General features: G+C 45.6%; 1 protein-coding gene across 1 annotated transcript in view; it reads left to right on the top strand.

The window, feature by feature from the left end:
* Positions 1-20,256, top strand: part of Tgm3 (transglutaminase 3) — a 38,739-nt gene that overhangs the window by 14,292 nt on the left and 4,191 nt on the right. The window contains exons 5-11 of the mRNA XM_021156420.1: positions 779-907; positions 3,682-3,859; positions 3,958-4,093; positions 11,493-11,596; positions 12,383-12,628; positions 15,953-16,261; positions 18,769-18,926. Of these exons, the coding sequence (XP_021012079.1) occupies positions 779-907; positions 3,682-3,859; positions 3,958-4,093; positions 11,493-11,596; positions 12,383-12,628; positions 15,953-16,261; positions 18,769-18,926 (1,260 nt within the window). The remainder of the gene's footprint in view (positions 1-778; positions 908-3,681; positions 3,860-3,957; positions 4,094-11,492; positions 11,597-12,382; positions 12,629-15,952; positions 16,262-18,768; positions 18,927-20,256) is intronic.

Genomic DNA, 20,256 nt, shown 5'->3' on the forward strand with positions numbered 1-20,256 from the left:
AAAAAAAAAACAAAAAAAATAAAATAAAATAAAATGTAGTGTAGCAGACAAAAAAAAAGTTTCTAAGTTGAGTTTATGCATTGAGTTAATTAAAAGGGAGAAAATAAGGAGGATGAAAGTACATGATACACCCTAGAGTGGGAGCAGGGTGACTTGGGGTGGGATAGTTTGTGAATGCCTTTCTTAGGAAGGAGCTTGTGAGCCTGAGGAGAGAAGGGAGGCTGCTGGTTAGCTAGCTTGAAGAAGAACATTTTAGGAAGAAAGCGAAACAAGCGCCAAGACTCAGGACAGGAAGAGCTAGCATGTGCAACAATTCACATGGCTTTTATTTTGTAAAACTATCTTTAGTTATGTCTTCTGCCACATACTTTATCTTTATTTCTAGTTCTCCAGGAATCTAAATGGTATACTCAAGATCACAGTCAGAGGTACAAAGGAACTTTGAGATGAGTTTGGCCTGATCACGTAGAGAAACTAAGGCTAGAAAGGCTGATATTTTCCTGAGTCCACAGCAAGCTGAGAGTGGACTGCAATGTGCCGTCTCCTGTTCATGTTAGTGGAGTGAGCTCGGGCTTATGTGGATTGAGAGAGCTGGTGAGCTTGCTGGGTAAAGACTAGTTATGGTGACTGCTCCTCAATGGCTCTTAGCTCTGAAGAACACAGAGTGACAGGGCTTGGGCAGGACCCGTGGTCTTCACCGTTGTGCTCCTTGTTCCTGTAATTAGCCAACAAACTGGGTCATTTCCTTCATCTTAACATGTGGTTCCATTATAAACAGTTTGAAGAAGACATTCTGAACATCAGCCTCTCCATTTTGGATAGGAGTCTGAATTTCCGTCGTGACCCTGTGACTGATGTGGCCCGCAGAAATGACCCCAAATATGTTTGCCGGGTGCTGAGTGCCATGGTAAGTAGCAGAAAACAATAGCAAGTAATACTTATCGTGCTATCATGTATCTGCGTGTCAGACCCATGAACTCATGTCTCGTGTTTGGTAGCTATGACCTTGCCCATTTTGCCAATAGAGAACATGGGACTCCTATAAATTAAAGGGCTTACCTGACATTTATAGTGACCAAGCAGCAAAAACAGAACCGGACCCCAAGCATAGTTGGTTTCAAAGCTCTTTCTGCCATATGGCAAGGCCTGGTTTAGATGGCATGGGAACATGCCCTTTAGGTGTTCTCCAGAGACAGAATGAGAGGGAGGAGAAGTTCTGCTCCATCATGAGACCTCCTAGGAAGAGGGGGGTGTGCCCAATGAGACTGGAATGTGGGCCTCCTCAGCAGCATGGAACCCTCAAGTTTCCTGACAGGAGGAGAGCAGAGAGCCCCACTCAGTTTTAGACAGCAGAGGAGGTTCACACCTAGTCACAGTGTGTCCTTGTGAGTCAAACAATGTCTTGAGCTATCTGGTCAGGGCTTCTTTCCATTCTCATGGACCTATACATGAGAACAGCACACACACACACACACACACATCACAGTCCTGGAGGAATCCATGGCTCTGCACTCAAGTGTGTACAGAGTGTCTCCATCCAAAAGGATCTATCTGTTTAAAAATTTAAAGTTCACTGTGTTGGCACTTGGAAGCCTGAGGAGGCCAAGGGATCATGGGTCAGTCTTGGCTTCACCGAGGAACCCTGTCTCCAAAGAAAGCTAAAAATCAAAGTGAGCTCTTCCATTCTAACTTCCCTGAACTAAGTAATCATATAGAAATATCTTTAGCATCATTTTATGTTGTTGGCCCGTGGTTTAGGCACACCTTGGACTATGCCCAGGCTGCCCAGTTACTTTGTTAGAAATCTAAACAGGCTTTGGGTAGCATGCTGATGCCTAAGATTAGTTAGGCAGGGCTTCTCAAAAGAACAGGATCTGGAACAGAGCCTTGTAGGAAAGAAGTGAGATGGGCCCAGAGACCTACACTTAAGACCTACAGATCCAGGAAGGCCTTGGATATCCAGAACCGGAGAATGGAGCACTGGGCTGAACCTTTAAAAGCAAGTTGCTTAGATAAAGGGTAGCCGATGGTGGCAGAGGTCAAGTAAGACTGGAGATCAGGGCCACTTAAAAAGCCAAATCTCTTGCCAACAAGTAGAGTAGTTGAGTCTAGCCTCAAAGCCAGCTGGCTCTTCAGCTGCTGACTCACTCAGCCTGGGGCCAATCCACGCTATCTCAGGGCTGGTTTCCTCAGACATGCCTCCCTGATGCTCTCTCCAGACCCTCCTTTTGGGTTGGGCCAGGCCAGGAGTTAATTATGGCTTCTGCAGAGCTTTGAAGTACTCGGCTTTCAGCCAGCAATGACCTTACCCCAAGCACCCATGACCCCTGGAGCTGGTGAGCTGCACATCTTCCCTGGTCAAGGAAGCTTGCATGGTACCCCTGGATGTGACAGAGAGCTTACCTCTGGGCTGGCAGCTAGGCAAGACTGGTGGCTCGTCCTGGGCCAAGATGCTTCTATGTCTGCTGTCCTCCTTCATACATCTTGGTACATTCATAGGCGCTCCAACGAGAAGGGATAGATATGACAGGTTGAGGAGCCAGTCTGTGAGGTCCCAGTCTAGCCTCGCACTGTACAGTTGGGATAAACAGCAGAGTTTAATGGTCTCTGAAAACTGGCTGGAAGGGTTCCTCTGATGAATCTACAGTGCACTTTGCCTGTATTGGAATGTGAAGGTGCAATGGTCAGGGAAACAAACTGACTCCCAAGATCCCCAAGAAGGCAGGTGACAGGGAGCACCTATGAGCTCTTTCTCCTCTCACACCTGGTGGTGTATGAAGATGAATGTGAGCATGTGCATTGCTGGAGATTGAACCTAGCTGCACACAGGCTAGGCAAGTACCCTACTACTGAGATAGATACAGTCCCTGGTCTCTTTTACTACTTTTAGTATGAAGAAATCCAGGCCTATACAAAAATAGAGAGAAATATGCAAGTCCTTTAGGTACTTGTCATTGGTTTCAGCAACTGTCTACTGAAGGCCGGTCTTATGTCCTCTCTGATCCCTTCTCCACAGGTGACTTGATGAACCTCAACATTGCACCCTTTGATATCACTCCATCTATAAGTACTTCATGCACACCTGTAAAAGAAGTGGGAAAATAGAACTCAGGCCTCCCAAGTCCTCATCCAGTGACTGTCAGTAGTGCTGTGTCCCATTTGTGCTCCTTATACTAGAATCATATTTAAGCTGAATTAATAAATGAACAAATGATTGAAGGAAGAAAGAAAGGAAGGAGGGAAGGAGGAAAGGAAGGAAGGACCATATTCCAACTTTATTTTTTTTTTTTGAGAAGTTATATGTTAAAGTTTCAAAGTAAATTTTAGAAGACAGGTACAAACACACACACACAAGCAGACAGCCATTGTCTTCTGCAAATAGGATCTCTGGGCCCTGTCTTGCTGCTGACAAACTGTGGAGTCTCCTGCTTCGTGTCATTCTGTAGTAAAAAACTGATGTCATCCAGAAGCAATCAGACTTGGCCCATTAAACAAAATACCTCTAAACTCATAAAAGCCCCTCTTCTTCTAAGTGATTTGCTACAATTTTCATTATAGACAGGTGTACTCAAGGCTCCATAGCTTCCTCATCTCCTACCTTGTGTTCTGACTTCTGTATGTCACTCCTGTAGACAAGGCATGGTATTAATTCATTTGGGATATGGGGATATTTCTATACAGATTAATGGCAATGATGACAGCGGTGTTCTTTCTGGGAACTGGAGTGGTAATTACGCCGGTGGTGTGGACCCAAGGACCTGGAATGGTAGTGTGGAGATCCTCAAGAACTGGAAAAAATCTGGCTTCAGGCCAGTCCAATTTGGCCAGTGCTGGGTCTTTGCTGGAACCCTCAACACAGGTGAAATGGGCATGGTGTGCCTTTTGTGGGTCAGTGGGCAGTAATGGAGTATGCTAGTGTACCATCAACAGCATCCTCACAGTCACTTTGGTTTGTAGTGCTGCGGAGCTTGGGGGTTCCCTCTCGGGTGATCACCAACTTCAACTCGGCTCACGACACAGATCGCAACCTCAGTGTGGATGTGTACTACGATGCCATGGGAAATCCCCTGGAGAAAGGCAGTGATAGCGTGTGGTAAGTGATGAGCCAGTTCCCTGGGCATAGCGTACCACGTATGAGGAAGTCTCCCCTGTTGCCCTGAACCTCAGTTCCACGCTGGAATTGGAAGGAAAGTAACACGTGAGTCAGGGCATTAGTTCGGAGTAGAAATGTTGCTGAGCTAACCATGTAACTTGCAGGACCTACACTGTAAGTTTTGGGAGAGTCTGATGCCAGTGGAAATCTGGGTTAAGAACTCCAGGAGACCACTGGAGGTTTATAGCAGTCATTAGCCCTGGTCCCAGTTGAGAAGTTAAAATAGAAGCTACTGATTTTCCAACAAAGAATACAAATTTATCTTAATTCACGCAACCCATATTACTTAATTTTTTTCTCCTTTAGGAAGGGTTACTTTGTTTGTTGTTTCGTTTTTTTGTTTGTTGGTTTGTTTGTTGGTTTGTTTGTTTGTTTGGGGTTTTTTTAAAGTGTAGAATCACTTTGCAGCCGAGGATAACCTCCAACCTCAAACTCAAGATGTTCCTGTGACAGCCCCTGAGAGCTAAGATTGAAGGTGTGCACCACCGTGCACAGCTTATTTTCTTAAACAAGAAAAAAAACCCAGTGCATTTTCTCATAGCTTATATACAATTATTATGTTTCTTAGTTGACAGGATGAAAACATGTTTCTTCTGGGTTGCAGGTGAAAATAAGAAAATGTATGTGTTTAAGCATCGTATATTTCTAATCATAAATACACCATAGTCACATGGAACCATATGCACACAGATATATATATAATTTATAACAGATGCCAGCTAGAAGTAGATTTTCTAAAGTTTTAAAATGAATAATTACTTATATCAATATGTTTATAGTATACACATATTATTATAGCTGTTTAAGGTTATACCATATGATAGGTTATTAACAGCTATTATCAGTGGAATATTCTGTATATATGCATAGATATCTGTGGCTCTCTTTATATAAAGTACCACACACACAGTCAGTAACCCATTGCTTGAGTCGGTTTTGAAGGACACACATATGCATAGTTGTTCACAAGTAGCCACATGACTAGAAGAACTTTAGAGCAGTTACCATTTTTGTCCAACTTTGAGCTTGTTCATATAACAGGGTTACTTATTATTTCCAGAATGTGAAGGTCCAAATTTCCTGAACTGTGTTCAGTCTAACAGAAAAAAAAATGAAATAAAAAACTAAGGAAAGTTTTTAATACAAACAAACCACCCCATGCCAACAGCTAAACTAGTAAAAGTGTCCCCTCCCCGCTACAGGACAGTGAACACAGATAATCCCCTATGATCACACGGCTTCAGGAGGTTTCCCAGAGAGCTTTATTGGGAGTCCTTTCCCTTTCTTGCAGATACATAGCTTTCTCCCTAGTGACATCAATACTAATGACAAGAGTTTTGCTTTCCAGCTTCCCACAAATTAATTTTTTTTCTTCTTCATGGTTTTGGTTTTGTTGTGGTATCTGAAATCTCCCCACAGTTAATTCTGATCACTGGGGGAAACCGTTCCTCCAAAGGAGGAACAGATGGCCGAACAGGAGCAGCCTGGAAGATCTCTGTGGGAAGGTCTCTTGTGGTTTCACCTGGCTGTGATGACCCCGTCACACCAGGAACTGCAAGGTGACCACAGGACTTAAGACTCCTCTCCTGAAAGCATCCACACAGTGTTGGGGACAAGAGACAGGGTACTGGAAGTGATGCCCAGGCCAGGGATTTAAGTCAAGCCCTGTGGGAACCCAGGGAAGGAACCCTCAAGAGAAGCTTCAACAAAAGAGAAATGTGGGGCTTTAAAACTGAATTCATTTTCTTGGCAGCTTGGTAATTTATTCCAAATATGATCACTTTGAAGACAGTAGAGCCTGAAAGAAACAGACCTGGGTGGCCCTACTGCCATTCTGTTGGCTTTAAGGGAGATTCCAGATCTAGAATCAGACTTCCTGTGGGGCCCATCACCCTCACTCTCCTATGGGACCTGTCACCCTCACTCCTCTCCTATGGGGCCCGTCACCCTCACTCTCCTAACTTCTTTTATGGATCCCTTCTCAGAAAGCAACGGGATTTGTATCCATCCCCACCCCCAACCCCCTTCCCTGGTAGCTGTGTGCAGAGAACCAGGCCTGGATGGTGTTAGGGTCCCGAGCCTTGTTTCCATCTCTGCTACACACCTACTCTGAACTTGTGCAAGCTGCCCTTGGTCCAGGACTTAATTATCATCCAAGTGTCTTCCCATAGTGTCTCAACCATATTCTTCTTCCCAGACCCTGTATTTGGTGTGAGATCTAGTTGCTCCCTCCAGAGACCCACACAGCAAGCACATCCAAGGAGAGAATAACTAACCTTTTATAGTAAGCCCAGGTTAATTTTAGGCAGAAAAACTTGGGTCTAAAGCTTCATGCCATAAATGTTGAAAGCTTTAGATTTACACTGCTGCCCATCAGAACCTGACTTTGCAGGTGACGATCGGTCAGGAAGCGCTTAGCAACAGCTGATGTGTAGCTGGATGCCAGCTAGTGTTCTCTGTGCTGACATCTACATTCACAAATCAGGGGATAGGTATTGTTACTTTGTATTTTCAGACCCAACCTACTGGTGAGGGACTGAGACACAGAGAAGTTGAATTAAATCTAGTTTCTTGGCAGCTTAGTAATTTATTCCAAAAGGACAAAATCTCCTCACAAAGCACTAGAGAATGCGATTGCTATTATTCCTGCCTAAAGCCTGAGACAACCAACAGATCCTATCTGGGTATTTTCCAAAGAAGGTTGGCAAGACATCATGGTGTGGAATATTAGGTTGGGTGCTGTCATCCACTTGGATGGAGAAGCACAGTTCCTTGGCTCACTTTAAACAGTAAATAACACTTCCTGATAAGACCAAACATATCCCAGGGGTGCCACAACGAAAACTGACTTGCTCAACGTCACACTGTGAATTTGTGACTAAGCTACAGTTAGAACATAATGGGTTTCTATTAACACAAAGAACATTAGGACTGGAAGCAAACTGAGGGAGAGAGAGAGTCCTGGTCATCTTACAGAGGAGTGAAAAGATGCCCACCAAGAGTTACAGCCAGCCCTCTGTATCTGTTCACAGACTCACAGACTCTGAACTGGAAATGTAGTTAGGCCTACCATGATTTTGTCTGTCTGAACATGATAGACCTTTTCATTATTCCCTAAATGATATCACATACCTGTATGTCACATTTATACTGTATTAGGCATTATAAGTCACCTAAAGGAGATATATATATACATATATATATATGTATATATATATATATATATATATATGTATACACACACACACACATATATATATCCTTTTTGAACATTGTAGAGTTTGGTTCCCCAAGGAATACTGGAACCAGCCCCTTGTGGCCTGTAACTTTTGAGCAGCTAGGAGACAAACACTCTCAATGACCGTGAGATGCTTAATTACTTCCTGTTGGTTTTATTGTCTGTGGGGTTTTTGTGTTTAATTTCCCACCTATACATTGAAGGGCTGGGCTAAGCATCCTCTGCAGTTTCTTCAGCGCTCCCTTGTAGTCACACATGCAGCCTCCAGCAGAGTACAGCTTCTCCCCAAGCCTAAGAGAGACAAGCTTTCTTGTTTATCCAGAGCCTTTGCTTTCTTCAGAAGCAGGATACTTGGGGGAACTTGATGTTGGGTGGTGGTGGTTGTTTTTAACCCAGGTTCTTGTTGGGCCACTGTGAAGGGGAGGGCTCTGGAGATTATTCAGAGTGTCAACCAAATTTTTAGGAAAAGTTGCCCAAGTTTTCTTGATAATTCTGCTTTTCTCTGTTCATTCTCCCTCTCCCTCCCCTTGCCCCTCCCCCTCCCCCTCTCCTCTCTCTCATCGTACACAGATCACTATCTGTAGATTTTGCAGAGCTTCAAGGTAGGAGGCAGATGAGGATTGCCCAGCCCTGCCCTGCCCTGCCTTGCCCTGCTCTGCCCTGCCCTACCTAGGGAGTGGTGTGTTCAAAGAAGACCTGTTGGTCCCTATTCTTCTTCAGTGACCCATCCCCTGTCTTCTTATACAGAGCTCTGCCTTTGAATTCCTGCCCCTACTAACCCTTAACCACTTGAACTATAGTGAGGTCACCAAGGCTGATTCAGGAGCCTTGTTCCCAAAGCTGTTCAAATTGGCAAGCTTGACTCAGCACTTGCCCTGGGACACTGGGTGCCAAGAGGTTAAAAACAGGGACTGTATAGAGTAGTTTATACCCGAACACAAAGAGCAGTGGTTCTGGAGTAAAAACAGAAGCAAGACACAGAGTTCTGCTCAGCACACTCCCCACATCTGGAAAGGGGTCCTAGTGACGCAGTAGCCAAGGCTATGTTTAGAGTTTATCTGCAGAAGAAACCTGGGGTTTGTGACCGCTTCCTAGGCAGAATCTCCTCACCCAAGGAACTCAAAAGTGACAGAGCATAGGACAAGCTCTAGAGCGGTGGTTTGTAAACTGCCAGGTTTGCATCATGACTCATTTGGACCAGGAGCTGGGAGAAGCAGGCTTCTGTGACTGTTAATAAGCACACAGTCCTTCTGAGGCCTGAGGCGGGAAGCCTGTCTTTGCCAGAGCTTATTTTCTCTAGTTATAGGAATTTTTAAAATATAAGAAAAGTAAAACTCGCCAGACGTGGTGGCACATGCCTTTAATCCAGCACTTGGGAGGCAGAGGCAGGCGGATTTCTGAGTTCGAGGCCAGCCTGGTCTACAAAGTGAGTTCCAGGACAGCCAGGGCTACACAGAGAAACCCTGTCCAAAAAAAAAAAAAAAAAAAAAAAAAAAAAAAAGTAAAACTCAACTATAGCCATATTGTTCCCACGTTTTAACATTTGATAATTTCCTATGCATTCTTTAATGCTTTTTATTGAGTGTAGAATTAAGATAATTTTGCAAAGTTCAGGAACAAGATAGAACATGTGATGAATGCATCCTATTATGTCTCTCAGATGGAAGTCATCTCATGGTTCCACTTATAGGATTTGCTTGCTTTTTAGTATGGGACTGAGCTTTAAGTCTTTAAATGTTTTTATATTTATTATTTATTTAACTGCACCCCCTGTATTTGTGTGTGTGAATGTGTGTGTGTTATAAACATGCTCTCCTTGCTACTAAATATCCTTCAAAAGTGAAATTATTTAAATGTAATATGATCCATTACACAGTTAAATTATTACTGTGTTCTGTATTAATACTGTGACATTTGTTCCCCTTTCCTTCCTTTATACTTGAATTTCCTGAGTGTAAGTTGTGGAATCACTTTTCTTGGTGCCACAGTTTATGAATCATAAAAAAAAGGAACAGTTAATAATTTCCATTTTATAGAGTCAAAGATTAAAGGAGTTAATACAGGGGCAAGGCTATGTATCAATGGTAGAGGGGTTGCCTAACAGACCCAAGGTTCTGAGTTCAAGCCCTATCACCACACACACACACACACACACACACACACACACACACTCTCACACGCACAGTTTTCTGCCTTGATTTTGTAATTAATTTTGTTTTCATTTTATCTTAGAAAATCTAATTGTTGATTTTGGGTTTTCGGTTTTGTATTTTGCGGGGTTCGTTTTGCTTCTGGGATGTGTGTTACTATGTAGCACAATCTGGCCTAGAGGTCACAGACTGCTGCTTTGGCGTCCCAGGATTAATCTGTGTACTACACACACAGCTTCCATTTGACCTCCTTACTTTATGCTATATTAGATAACCTCTCCGTGTTAAACACTGGCTTCATTTTGCTTGTTATTTACTTTACCGTGGTGTGATATTCTATTATAGCTGTGCAGCAATGTGTCTGGTCATCCCATTGATGGGGAATTTTTCTTCCAACGCTCTCACTCTCACAACCATGCTGGAGTGAGCGCCTTCGGCGGGACAACTGTGTATAGCCATGCGGTTTTCCACCGGAGAAATCCCTCAAGGTGGAAATACTGGCTTGGTGGGTATGCAGATTTTTAGAGATTTTTATACTCATTGCCAAATTGCCCTCTGCAAAGGCTGTGCCACCTTAAATCCTCCCCACTGCCAGTAGCAGTTGCTTTCATACTGAACATGACCAAGGCCCCCAGCCTAGACTTTAATCTCTGTTTAGCAGGCAGAATCCATCATGGTTTCTCTTTACCATTTTTTTTTTAAATCCTAATGTAGGCATGAGAAATCCCCTTTTGAATCAGGGTTATTCGAGAGACTTTTAATTTTGTTTTTTTAAAGATTTATTTTTTATTTATATGAGTACACTGTTGCTGTCAGACACACCAGAAGCGGGCATCAGATCCCATTACAGACAGTTGTGAGCCACCATGTAGTTGCTGGGAATTGAACTCAGGACCTCTGGAAGAGCAGTTGGTGCTCTTAACGTCTGAGCCATCTCTCCAGCCCCATTTTAATCTTCTTTTAATAGCAGTGAGGTTAAAACTAGAATCATATGTTCAGTCACCATGCTTAGGAAAGCTGCCACTCTTTTTTGGCATATTCTTCTTTTTTATTTTTCCTCTTATTAATCTGTAAGTATCTTATAACTGTAATATGGTTAAGTTTCTGTCCAGCATACATGTTGTATCTATTTTCTACTTTATTGGTTTTTCATCATCTTTTTTTTTTTCTCTCCCATTTGCAGACATAATTCATGTGATCTGCAGATCTCGCTTTAAGAATGCTCATTCCTCCTCTCTTATAGCCGTTCTCCTAGTAAACTTATCCACTGAATGATTCCCTTTCAGATATCAGCGAGGGTGCAGTTAAAACATTCCATTCGATTCTTCTAAAAAAAATTTCTATTTGTCTGCCAGAAGTTCCTCTCTTTTTGTTCTCTGCGAATATATCCCCTGTATGCCATTAATTCTGGCTAGCGTAGCTTCTTTAAAGCCCTTGCCTGACAACCTCAAGTCCTGATAGTCTTTTCTCTTGAGGCTGAATTACTGTCATGGCTGGTCCTCTGTGTGCTAAGTTCCTTTGGCTTATACCCCAGGCATGCTGAACGGCTGTTATCCTCTTACTGTGTGCCAGCAAAACCCTAGATGGACAAAACCTGCAAACTGCCTCCCTACAGTGGGAGCAGCTCACCTCCATCATTTTTGTCACAATACTTGATTTGTCTCATGCATGTATAGTTCAAGGGTCACCAGACAGGAGTCGAATTTGGGGTTCCTCTCCCTTGATTCTGACTTTTCAGAGCAGCCTCTTTACTCTCTGCAGTCGGCCCAAGCTCTGTTTCCTGTGTCTCTGAGCCTCAGGTAACAGTCCTGGGAGGATTTCAGGGAGATGACACCCACCAGGACTAACAGAATCTCTGGCACAGGGAGCATCTTCAGGGAGCATCTGAGAGCTGCATTTGGTCAGAGAAATGATGTTGTCCTTCACTTGTTATGTGGCCTTCTGTCTGCAGGAATTTTCACGTCTGGAATGAAGGCTGGTTCGTGCGGACTGACCTAGGCCCCGCATACAATGGATGGCAGGTCCTGGATGCCACCCCCCAGGAGAGAAGCCAAGGTAACCCCGCTGGAGCTGCTCTGATCTTGCCCAAAACCCTCTCTAGCTCCACAGTGTACAATAGCATGAAGATTTTTTTTTCCTTATTTTGTGTCATTTGAATGAATCCCTCCTCTGTAGCCCCTCAGGCTGTTGTTACCACTGAAGAGCCCTAGCATATGTCAGGCAACAGAGAAAAGATACTCTCCCTTGCCAATAATTACTTCCTATCTTTGCCTCCAGCAGAAGCCCTGGAGTCAGTCCTGTTATTCTTTCTCTGTCAGGCCCACGGCAATGGCTGCCGCTGCTTCTGCTCCCTCCTTGTGAGCCTTCTGACAGGCGAGGCTCCCTTCAGATGGGTCGCCTTGCTTCTGCTCAGTCCTGGGTCTTTACTTTTGGTGAAGGTTGGGGTTAAAAACTCTGAGGAGGAAGGATCCCACGGATTAGATGTTCAGGAAAGATTTCTAGAGATAGAAAGTCAGTACACCTCTGGGCTAGAGTGATTTCAGAGGCAGAAAGGCAGCACCTTAGAGAAAGACCAGACTGACCTCAGTGGTTCTGCCCAGCTGAGACATGCAAGTCTTAAGTGGAGCTGGACCAGGGACTTGGTACAGAATGATGGTGATGGGTATCTGCTCTGTGCCAGACCAATGGGTCACAGTTAGAGCTGAGGTCTGGCTGGAGTAAAGGCAGAGGAGTGCTATGTTGTCATATCAGTATGCCCCCAGAGTCAGATCCTAGCCAGGCTGGAGTGGATGGCTTTAGCTGTGGTTTGCATGCATCTAAACTCTACATTCTGGCCATCAGGTGTGTTCCAGTGCGGTCCAGCTTCTGTTAATGCAATCAAAGCCGGTGATGTGGACCAGAATTTTGACATGGTCTTCATCTTCGCGGAGGTTAATGCAGATCGCATCACTTGGATCTATAATAATAGAAATAACACCCAGAAGCAGAATTCTGTGGACACTCACTCCATTGGCAAATACATCAGCACCAAGGCAGTGGGCAGCAACTCTCGCATGGATGTCACAGACAAGTACAAGCATCCAGAAGGTAGGATGGGTGCTGATGGAGCAATGCCACATGGGGGGCTTGGTGATGGGTGGACAGCTCTGAGAGTGACAAGAAAAAGAGCCTTTCCCCGGTACTCCGACATCCCAGCTAGTTGTACAGAAATGGCAGGATGTCTCAAGTGCTCAACTGTTGCTTTCCATGGGGACAGAAGCATTAAGGACGGCTATAATACCTGGGGGAGTTAACGTCAGAGCACAGACAAGGGTAAACCCAGTCCACCTCCAGATATGTCCTTTCTCAATTGTCAACTGAACTGATGTTTCTATGATTGGGCATCACAAGGAGAGGTCCGGTCCTCAAGGGCTTTGGGACACATTTCTCTATCAAGTCTCTAGTCTCCAAGAACATAGACAGAGAATGCCATCTCAGTAAAGAAACAAACTCAGGGATGTGAGCTTGTGCCATCTGCATGCATGGCCCCCACCCACTCAGGAGCCCTGGGGTATGATTCCTAGAGGAGTCTAATGAAATCTCCATCATCTGTACTGCTGCCATCCTCCTACGGTAACCTAGGAAGGCCATGGTCACACCATGTTGCTATGGGAACCAGCAGCATAGCCGTTCTCAAGGATGGCAAAAGCTCTCCATTTGGAGGTGTGGTTCCGCCTTAAAAACAGCCCAGAGTAATTTAGCAGTTGCTCTAGCAGGCCATGGCTACTCTCCAATGGACTCATACTTTGCTCTTTCTAAAATACTTGGGGAAAGTTGACTCGAGACTCAAATGACCCTCACAGTCAGTTTCTAGGAAGTGGTAGAGGGAAGGGTGAAAGAAAAGTGCGCTTCTAAAAATCAGACCGAATCTCCGACAACTGCTGGCTATTGGTGTTAGTCAGTGTTCACAGGAGAAAACTGTCTCTTGAAGGTGGAGTCTAACTCTGAGACCAGAGGTGTCCACTCTAGGTACCACTGGATGGCCACTTTGTGGTCTGTAAACACTGTTGAAATTCTCTGAAATAGAAATACACTTGTTTGAGAATGGTAGAGCATTGGAATGGGATCATGCCTGCTGTAATAAATGATCTGACAACTTTCACAGTCTGAGTGCCTACTCCAGGTGCCCTGTAGATAAATCTCAGCAGATGGTGTCACTGGAGAGGCAGGTGCCAGGCTGGTAATTTCAATAGCATGGTGTAAGACAAGCATGGGGAACAGGAAACAAATAATCCAGGACAGAAGGCGACTCTCAGTCCTACCTACCACTTATAGCAGGCTTTGTATTATCTCTGATTTTCTTGTTTCCCCGGCCAACCAAACAAGAATAGCAGTGTCTCTCTTGGGTTGGATTCCAATACAAAAATGCACACAGAGTAGAGTGTTTGGCACACAGTAAGGACTTAATGACTAGGATGGTGGGCTCCATCCATTTGGATACCTTCCCTTACCTTCCCTGGAATAACACCTTCCCGCAGATTATTTTGTTCATGTACTGCTGCTCTCCTGGCTGTATGAGCCTGTGACTTTCCCCACTACTCTCACATATTGATCCTGTGACTCTGAAGTCCTAGAAACCTTCTAAGCAATGGAGGGAAGCCTAGTAGGAAGCTCCCTCCGGGACTCCAGGCAGGACCTCTGCTCATGCGTGACAGCAGGATGGAACAGCTATCTGATGTTACCTACATCTTCTTGCCTAATAATGCCAGTTGGTCTCAGAGAGCCCCGGGCAGGAAAAGCCCATAAAAATGGGTTGCTAAGCATTTGCACAATAGCAATACTGCGGTGAGAAAACAGCAGCAGGAAGCATAGTCTTGAGTAAGCTCAGCAGGTGACCTATATAGGCTCTGGAACCTCCTTGTGCAAACGCCTGCTTCGGGGATTCACGCAAAGAGGCTCAGAGGCTCAGTAGAGCCTTCAGCTTTGGGTGTGGACTGACAGCTCAGCTAGAGGATGGAAGGGCATTCAGAGGAACCTGACCCTCCGGGAGCTCTCAAGCCGGGTAATCTAGCCTCTTGCTTTCAGCAGGGTGGGTACAAGGGAGGAGCCTTAGACCAGGCTCCAGATCTCTGGAGATGAGTCCCTCCCTTTCTTCATCCAAATCCCAGAGGAGCCCAAACCAGTAGCTTCCCTTCGATTGCATGCGCCTCTGAAGTCCCTGCCAGGGAATTTACATAATTCATGGAAAGGATTCACTGACTTGGAGAGTACTTATCTTAAGCCTTCTGGTTTACTTTGAAACTTTCACAAGTTGGTTTTGGGAAAGCCTAAGGATCCATACATGCCAACATGGTCACTCTTCTGCCCTCTTGGGAGGCCAAGACCTTCTGCTGTATGGTACATGTGTCTGTGGGTCAAGGCCAGGAGCAGCCGGTGAGCTGCTTAGTCAGCCTGAGCTTGGAGTTGTTTGCTCTCCCAGTGTGCCGTGAGCCTTTAGGGTGTCGCCAGTGCTGTCCTCTCACTACTTCTGCTGCCATAGTCAGCAGCACCTATAGAGTCAGGGAATGCACCTATAGAGTCAGGGAATGCACCTATAGAGTCAGGGAATGCACCTATAGAGTCAGGGAATGCACCTATAGANGGGAATGCACCTATAGAGTCAGGGAATGCACCTATAGAGTCAGGGAATGCACCTATAGAGTCAGGGAATGCACCTATAGAGTCAGGGAATGCACCCTTTGTTTGAGCCCTTGCGGTTTTTGAGACTCCAAACATCTCAGCAATTCAAACTAGCCATGACTTAGAACCTCACCAGCCTCAGGATGTTCTTGCTGACTTGCACAGACAAAAGTGTCACTTGCTGACTCTCAAAGTGCCTCTAGACACAAGCCTGGGGAACGTGGGGAAGGGATTTGGAGCTCTTCCTCCTGAGTCTGGCTTTGCTTATGGATTCATTCTCAATCCTCTCCATTCAGTTTTGTTGTCTGCTTTTAAATGATCGGTTTGTTCTTCAAGTCTCAGGAAAAGACCTTCCAGTCAAAGAAAGAGAAAGGAAGTGAGAAAGAGATGGAAGGAAGGAGGGAGGGAGATAGAAAATGAAAAAAAAAAAAACTAACTTAAAACAAGGAAATAATGAAGCCCCATAGTAATGTTTGCAGAAACTGACCTAGCTTTCTCAGTGGCTTCCCAAGAGTATATAGACTAGACTGAAAAGGGACCACAGCCCAGCTGGCCTGGAAGCCTTATACTAAGAAGGGTTAATGGAGACCTGACAAGATTAGACCCTTGCTGGGAGCATTTTGGACAGGTAGAAGTGGTGTCAATGTTAGATCCAGGCCACTTTCCAGGCGGGTCACACTGTCCATTGTCTGAATTGCAGCTATATCTCTGAGGTACCCTTGTTTAGTTTTTGTTTCTCTCGCCAATGCACAGGTTCCAGTGATGAAAGACAAGTGCACCAAAAGGCTTTGGACAAACTCAAACCTAATGCATCTTTCGGCGCAACGTCTTCGAGGAATCCAGAAGGGGAAGACAAGGAGCCCAGCATTTCTGGGAAGTTCAAGGTCACAGGGGTACTGGCAGTAGGCAAAGAAGTCAGTCTGTCCCTGATGCTCAAAAACATGACTAGTGACAGGAAGGCGGTGACGATGAACATGACAGCCTGGACCATCGTCTACAACGGTACCCTTGTCCACGAAGTGTGGAAAGACTCGGCCACAATATCCTTGGATCCCGAAGAAGGTAACGGACTCATCCTGTAGTTGGTGGGACTCAATCAATCTAGGGCCCCAAAGAGTTGCTCACTGATGGGGTCCTGCTGCTTCCCATGAGTCGGTTGACTGTGGACAGAGTAGTGAACAGCCTCCATGGGTAAAGCCTTAGTTCTGATGTTCTGGAAGTTGCTGTCTTGTGAGCAAGGACAGTCACTGTGGTGTTAACTCCATGTTTGTTGTGCCCTGGCAAAGGAAGAAGGGAGGCTTCAGCAGTTCATAGCCACATCACAGTGTCCTGTACGGGTTTATGCCACCCTGCATGATTTTCAGAGTGAATGTAACCTCATCTGACCTTCTTTAAAAAGGGGTGATTTCAAGCCTCATGTTATAGACTTGAACAGAAGGCTTCAGATACTTGTGACTCGCTTGTGCCATGGTGATTAAGGGCCAGTGCTGAGGTGTTGGTCCTTGGTGTCCTGATGTCAAGCCCAGTGTCACCTCCTATTTGCTAGGCTTTGTAGCTGTTTTCCTGTTCTCACTGCCCCCCTGCCCCAGTTCTGTTGTAGGTTTGACCTTGGGTGGTCTTTACAAGATCCCAGAGTCTTAAATCCTTGCCCCATGTTGCCCTTCCAGGCTCTGGGTGCAATTTTTCCTGATGACAGTGACAGGTTTTCTTGGAGAGCTAAGCATTTGGGAGGTTCAGTGACTTGTTGCTCCAGGGCAGCAGAGATGGGAAGGGAACCAGGCAGAACAGAGGGAGACTGATTCTGTGGGATTAGAATGTAGGTGTGTGCCGGCATTGGCAAAATCCTGGAGCTGTCATGAAAAGTTTGGGCTGACAAAGCAGATTGGCAAGGGTGGGGTGACTATTTGCTTCACATCAAGAATTAATAGAAACTGGTTAATTATATAGCCTGTCCTGAAAGAATTCCAAGAAAAATTGAGCTGTGTTACCTCTGCTAAGAGCCAGAAGAGGCAGCATCCCTTCCAGCAGAAATGTCAGTGTCAGAAGCAACTGTTGGTGTTATTTACCTCTGACACCTAAAAAATTAAAAAAAAAAAAAAAAAAAAAAGAGCCCAGGGACTCCCAGATGCTAGGCAAGAAGGCTACAAAGGTACATCTCTAGCATAGGACTACCTATTTCTGTAGACCAAAAATATCCCATATGAAGGGGGGAAACATTTTAACCCTCTGTTAAAAAAACAAAACAGAACAAACAAAAACCCCAGCAGACTGGAAGGCAAAGCAGGAGGAGTGGGCGTTGTAGCCTGACGCTCAGGTGCTTCCTGGATAAATGTGAGTGAGTCTTATTCCCTTTCTGAGCTTCAGAGTCAGACCATTGAGGAGGCTGGATCAACTGATTTGAGAACTCCTTCTCCATATTAGGGACTGCTGTAGCCAATCCCCTCCGTAGAAGCAGAGGGAACCTTCTCCCAACTGTCTTCCCCCTCAAGGCCATGGAGCACAGCTGGGGAAGGAAAGCGATGCCCAAGACCATCTGAAGAGGGAAAGCCCCACGATCTGCCGTGTTGGAAGGTTTTTGCGGGGTGAAAGCATAGCTCGCTGATAGAGTATGTGCTTAGTGTGCACAAGGCCCTGAATTCTATCTCCAGCACCACGGAGGGAATCTTTGAGGCCTAAAGAGAAGCCAGAGGAGGAAATCTCATTAAGGGAAAACCCACAAGTCAGAAGTATGGTGGAAACAAGCCTGATATGTATAGACCCATGAAGAAGTGCAGGGTGTCTTTAAGGAGGAGGTGCCTTTTGCACAGTTGTGACAGGGCCAAGTTGAGGGTCTGAACTTTATCCCCGAGGCAGTAAGACATCATGGAAGGCTTTTGTGGGGAAGCACAGGAGGAGAGACATGATTTAGAAAACCTTGTGTGGTCCTCAAAGCTTTGCCTTCCTAGAGTATGAACAGCTCTGAAGCAGGAGTGCCCAGGGGGAGGAAGCCAAGGACACTGTCACTCTAGGATCACAGCTTATTAGATGACTGAGAGAACTGAAGCATTTAGCCAATGCCTCTGCCTCCCTGCCTAGTCATTACTGTGTTGCCACCCAGATTGCCACTGCCATTGGGCAATAGGTTAGCATCCTTCTTCCCTGTCTCTTACAAGGACACTCGCCCTCTGACATTTCCCAGGCATGGGAGGACAATAGGTTAGCATCCTTCCCTGTCTCTTACAAAGACACTCACCCTCTGACACTTCCCAGGCCTGGGAGGGGCAGCTAGCTGCACTCAGCTCTTCAAGTCCCTCTATTTTGGATGCAAGCTTACATGCTTGCATCCTGGAACCTCCTTGTCCCTTACTCTGCCCCTTCCCACCTCCCGATTAAAAAAAAAAAAATCCAAACCCAAACCAACAAAACCACAAACTCAACAAACTGCACAAAACCTGAGTGCTGAAAGCTTTAAAAACAATAGGCAACATACAGAGCCTCCTGCCAGCTCAGCCCACCTCGACTCCGTTCTAGAAAGGATCCCAGAGCTCAGCTCCATGCTCAGTCCACCCACTACCCGCTTCTCCCTCCAGAAATACAGTATCCTGTGAAGATCGAATACTCTCAGTATGAGAGATACCTGAAGGCAGACAACATGATCCGGATCACAGCCGTTTGCAAGGTGCCCGATGAGGCTGAGGTGGTTGTGGAACGGGATGTCATCCTGGATAATCCTGCTTTGACCCTGGAGGTAAGAGGATGGGAAGGGCGCCTCCCTGGTCCCAAGAGCCCCACTAGCCACGAAGAAGTGAACAGAAAAGGCAGGTTTTTTTCCCTAGGGATGTACATAAGAGCCTCATGGATCTGGTCACACTTTGTCTACTGTACCTGTATATAGTGCTTGCTTCTTCCTATATAATCCCACTGCTGGCTTCCTGAGTCCCCATGGTACAGGATCCAGGTAGTGGTGTCTACCGTGATCCCACCTCTCTTAAGCTGCCCCTAGTTTCTAGGGTTTCTGATGTCAGGAAAGGGGCCCCAGGGTGTTCACTGTGATAGAGGGTCCCATTTCCCATGCTTTGCTGTCCTGTTTAGTCCACTGTGCTTCAGGACAGGGGTGGTCCCACCTCAGGACTAAACAGTCACTATGGGGTAGTAATTCCAGCCTTGAGACTTACTCCTAATGAGACTTGGCCTTGTGTCTGGGCTCCAGGATTTGTCAGCCTGGAAAGTGAGCAAGCCCTTTAGCTAAGCCTGTTGCTTCAGCTCTCTCAGGAATGAGGAGCTGCTTTCCTTGCAGGGTGTCACTTCCTCAGGGTAGCCACGCTTGGCAGATCTTCACAGATCAGGCCTGGTCATTCTAAATGTTTGTCCCATTGAACGCACACCTTTGTATAACAATTTGTGCCCCTGTCTGATAGTCAGTGTTAATGCTTTTCTGGGGTCATCTCACCACATAAACCTCATCAAACAGAAACAGCATCCTCCACGGGTCATGGTTCCAGCTGAGCTTGTGGCTCTGGGCTGCCACCCCTCCTTTCCCAGAGGGAAGCTGTTGTCAGTTCCTGGGTGGCTCCTGCATGGTGCTTGTGCACGGTGCTTCTGCCTGGTGCAGCCTCTTTTGCTTCACAAGGAGTTTCCAAGAAGCTCTCCCTGTCCGTCTCTGCAAGATGTTGGACTGCTGGGTATTTTCTCCAACTCCCAAAGCTAGGTGACAGCAATACTTGGTGGTGAGCAGCTCAGCTATAAAAAATATTTTGTCCTAAAAGGATGAACATTTAAATTAAGTTAGTTTCCCCCCATTTTACTCCCTAATCCTCAAACATCCTTACATAGTCATCTTTTATTCATACATTCCTATTCAATTTTTAGATTTCTGTATAACATCTGATTTATCTTTAAAGACACTCTAACATCTTTATCACTGATGCTGTCATACTAAACTTCCTTGAATCTTTATAAGATATACCCAACTTAGCTGAGCGGTGGTGGCGCACGCCTTTAATCCCAGCACTTGGGAGGCAGAGGCAGGCGGATTTCTGAGTTCGAGGCCAGCCTGGTCTACAAAGTGAGTTCCAGGA

This window comes from Mus caroli, chromosome 2 (genome assembly GCF_900094665.2).
Source record: "Mus caroli chromosome 2, CAROLI_EIJ_v1.1, whole genome shotgun sequence".
Taxonomy (NCBI): domain Eukaryota; kingdom Metazoa; phylum Chordata; class Mammalia; order Rodentia; family Muridae; genus Mus; species Mus caroli.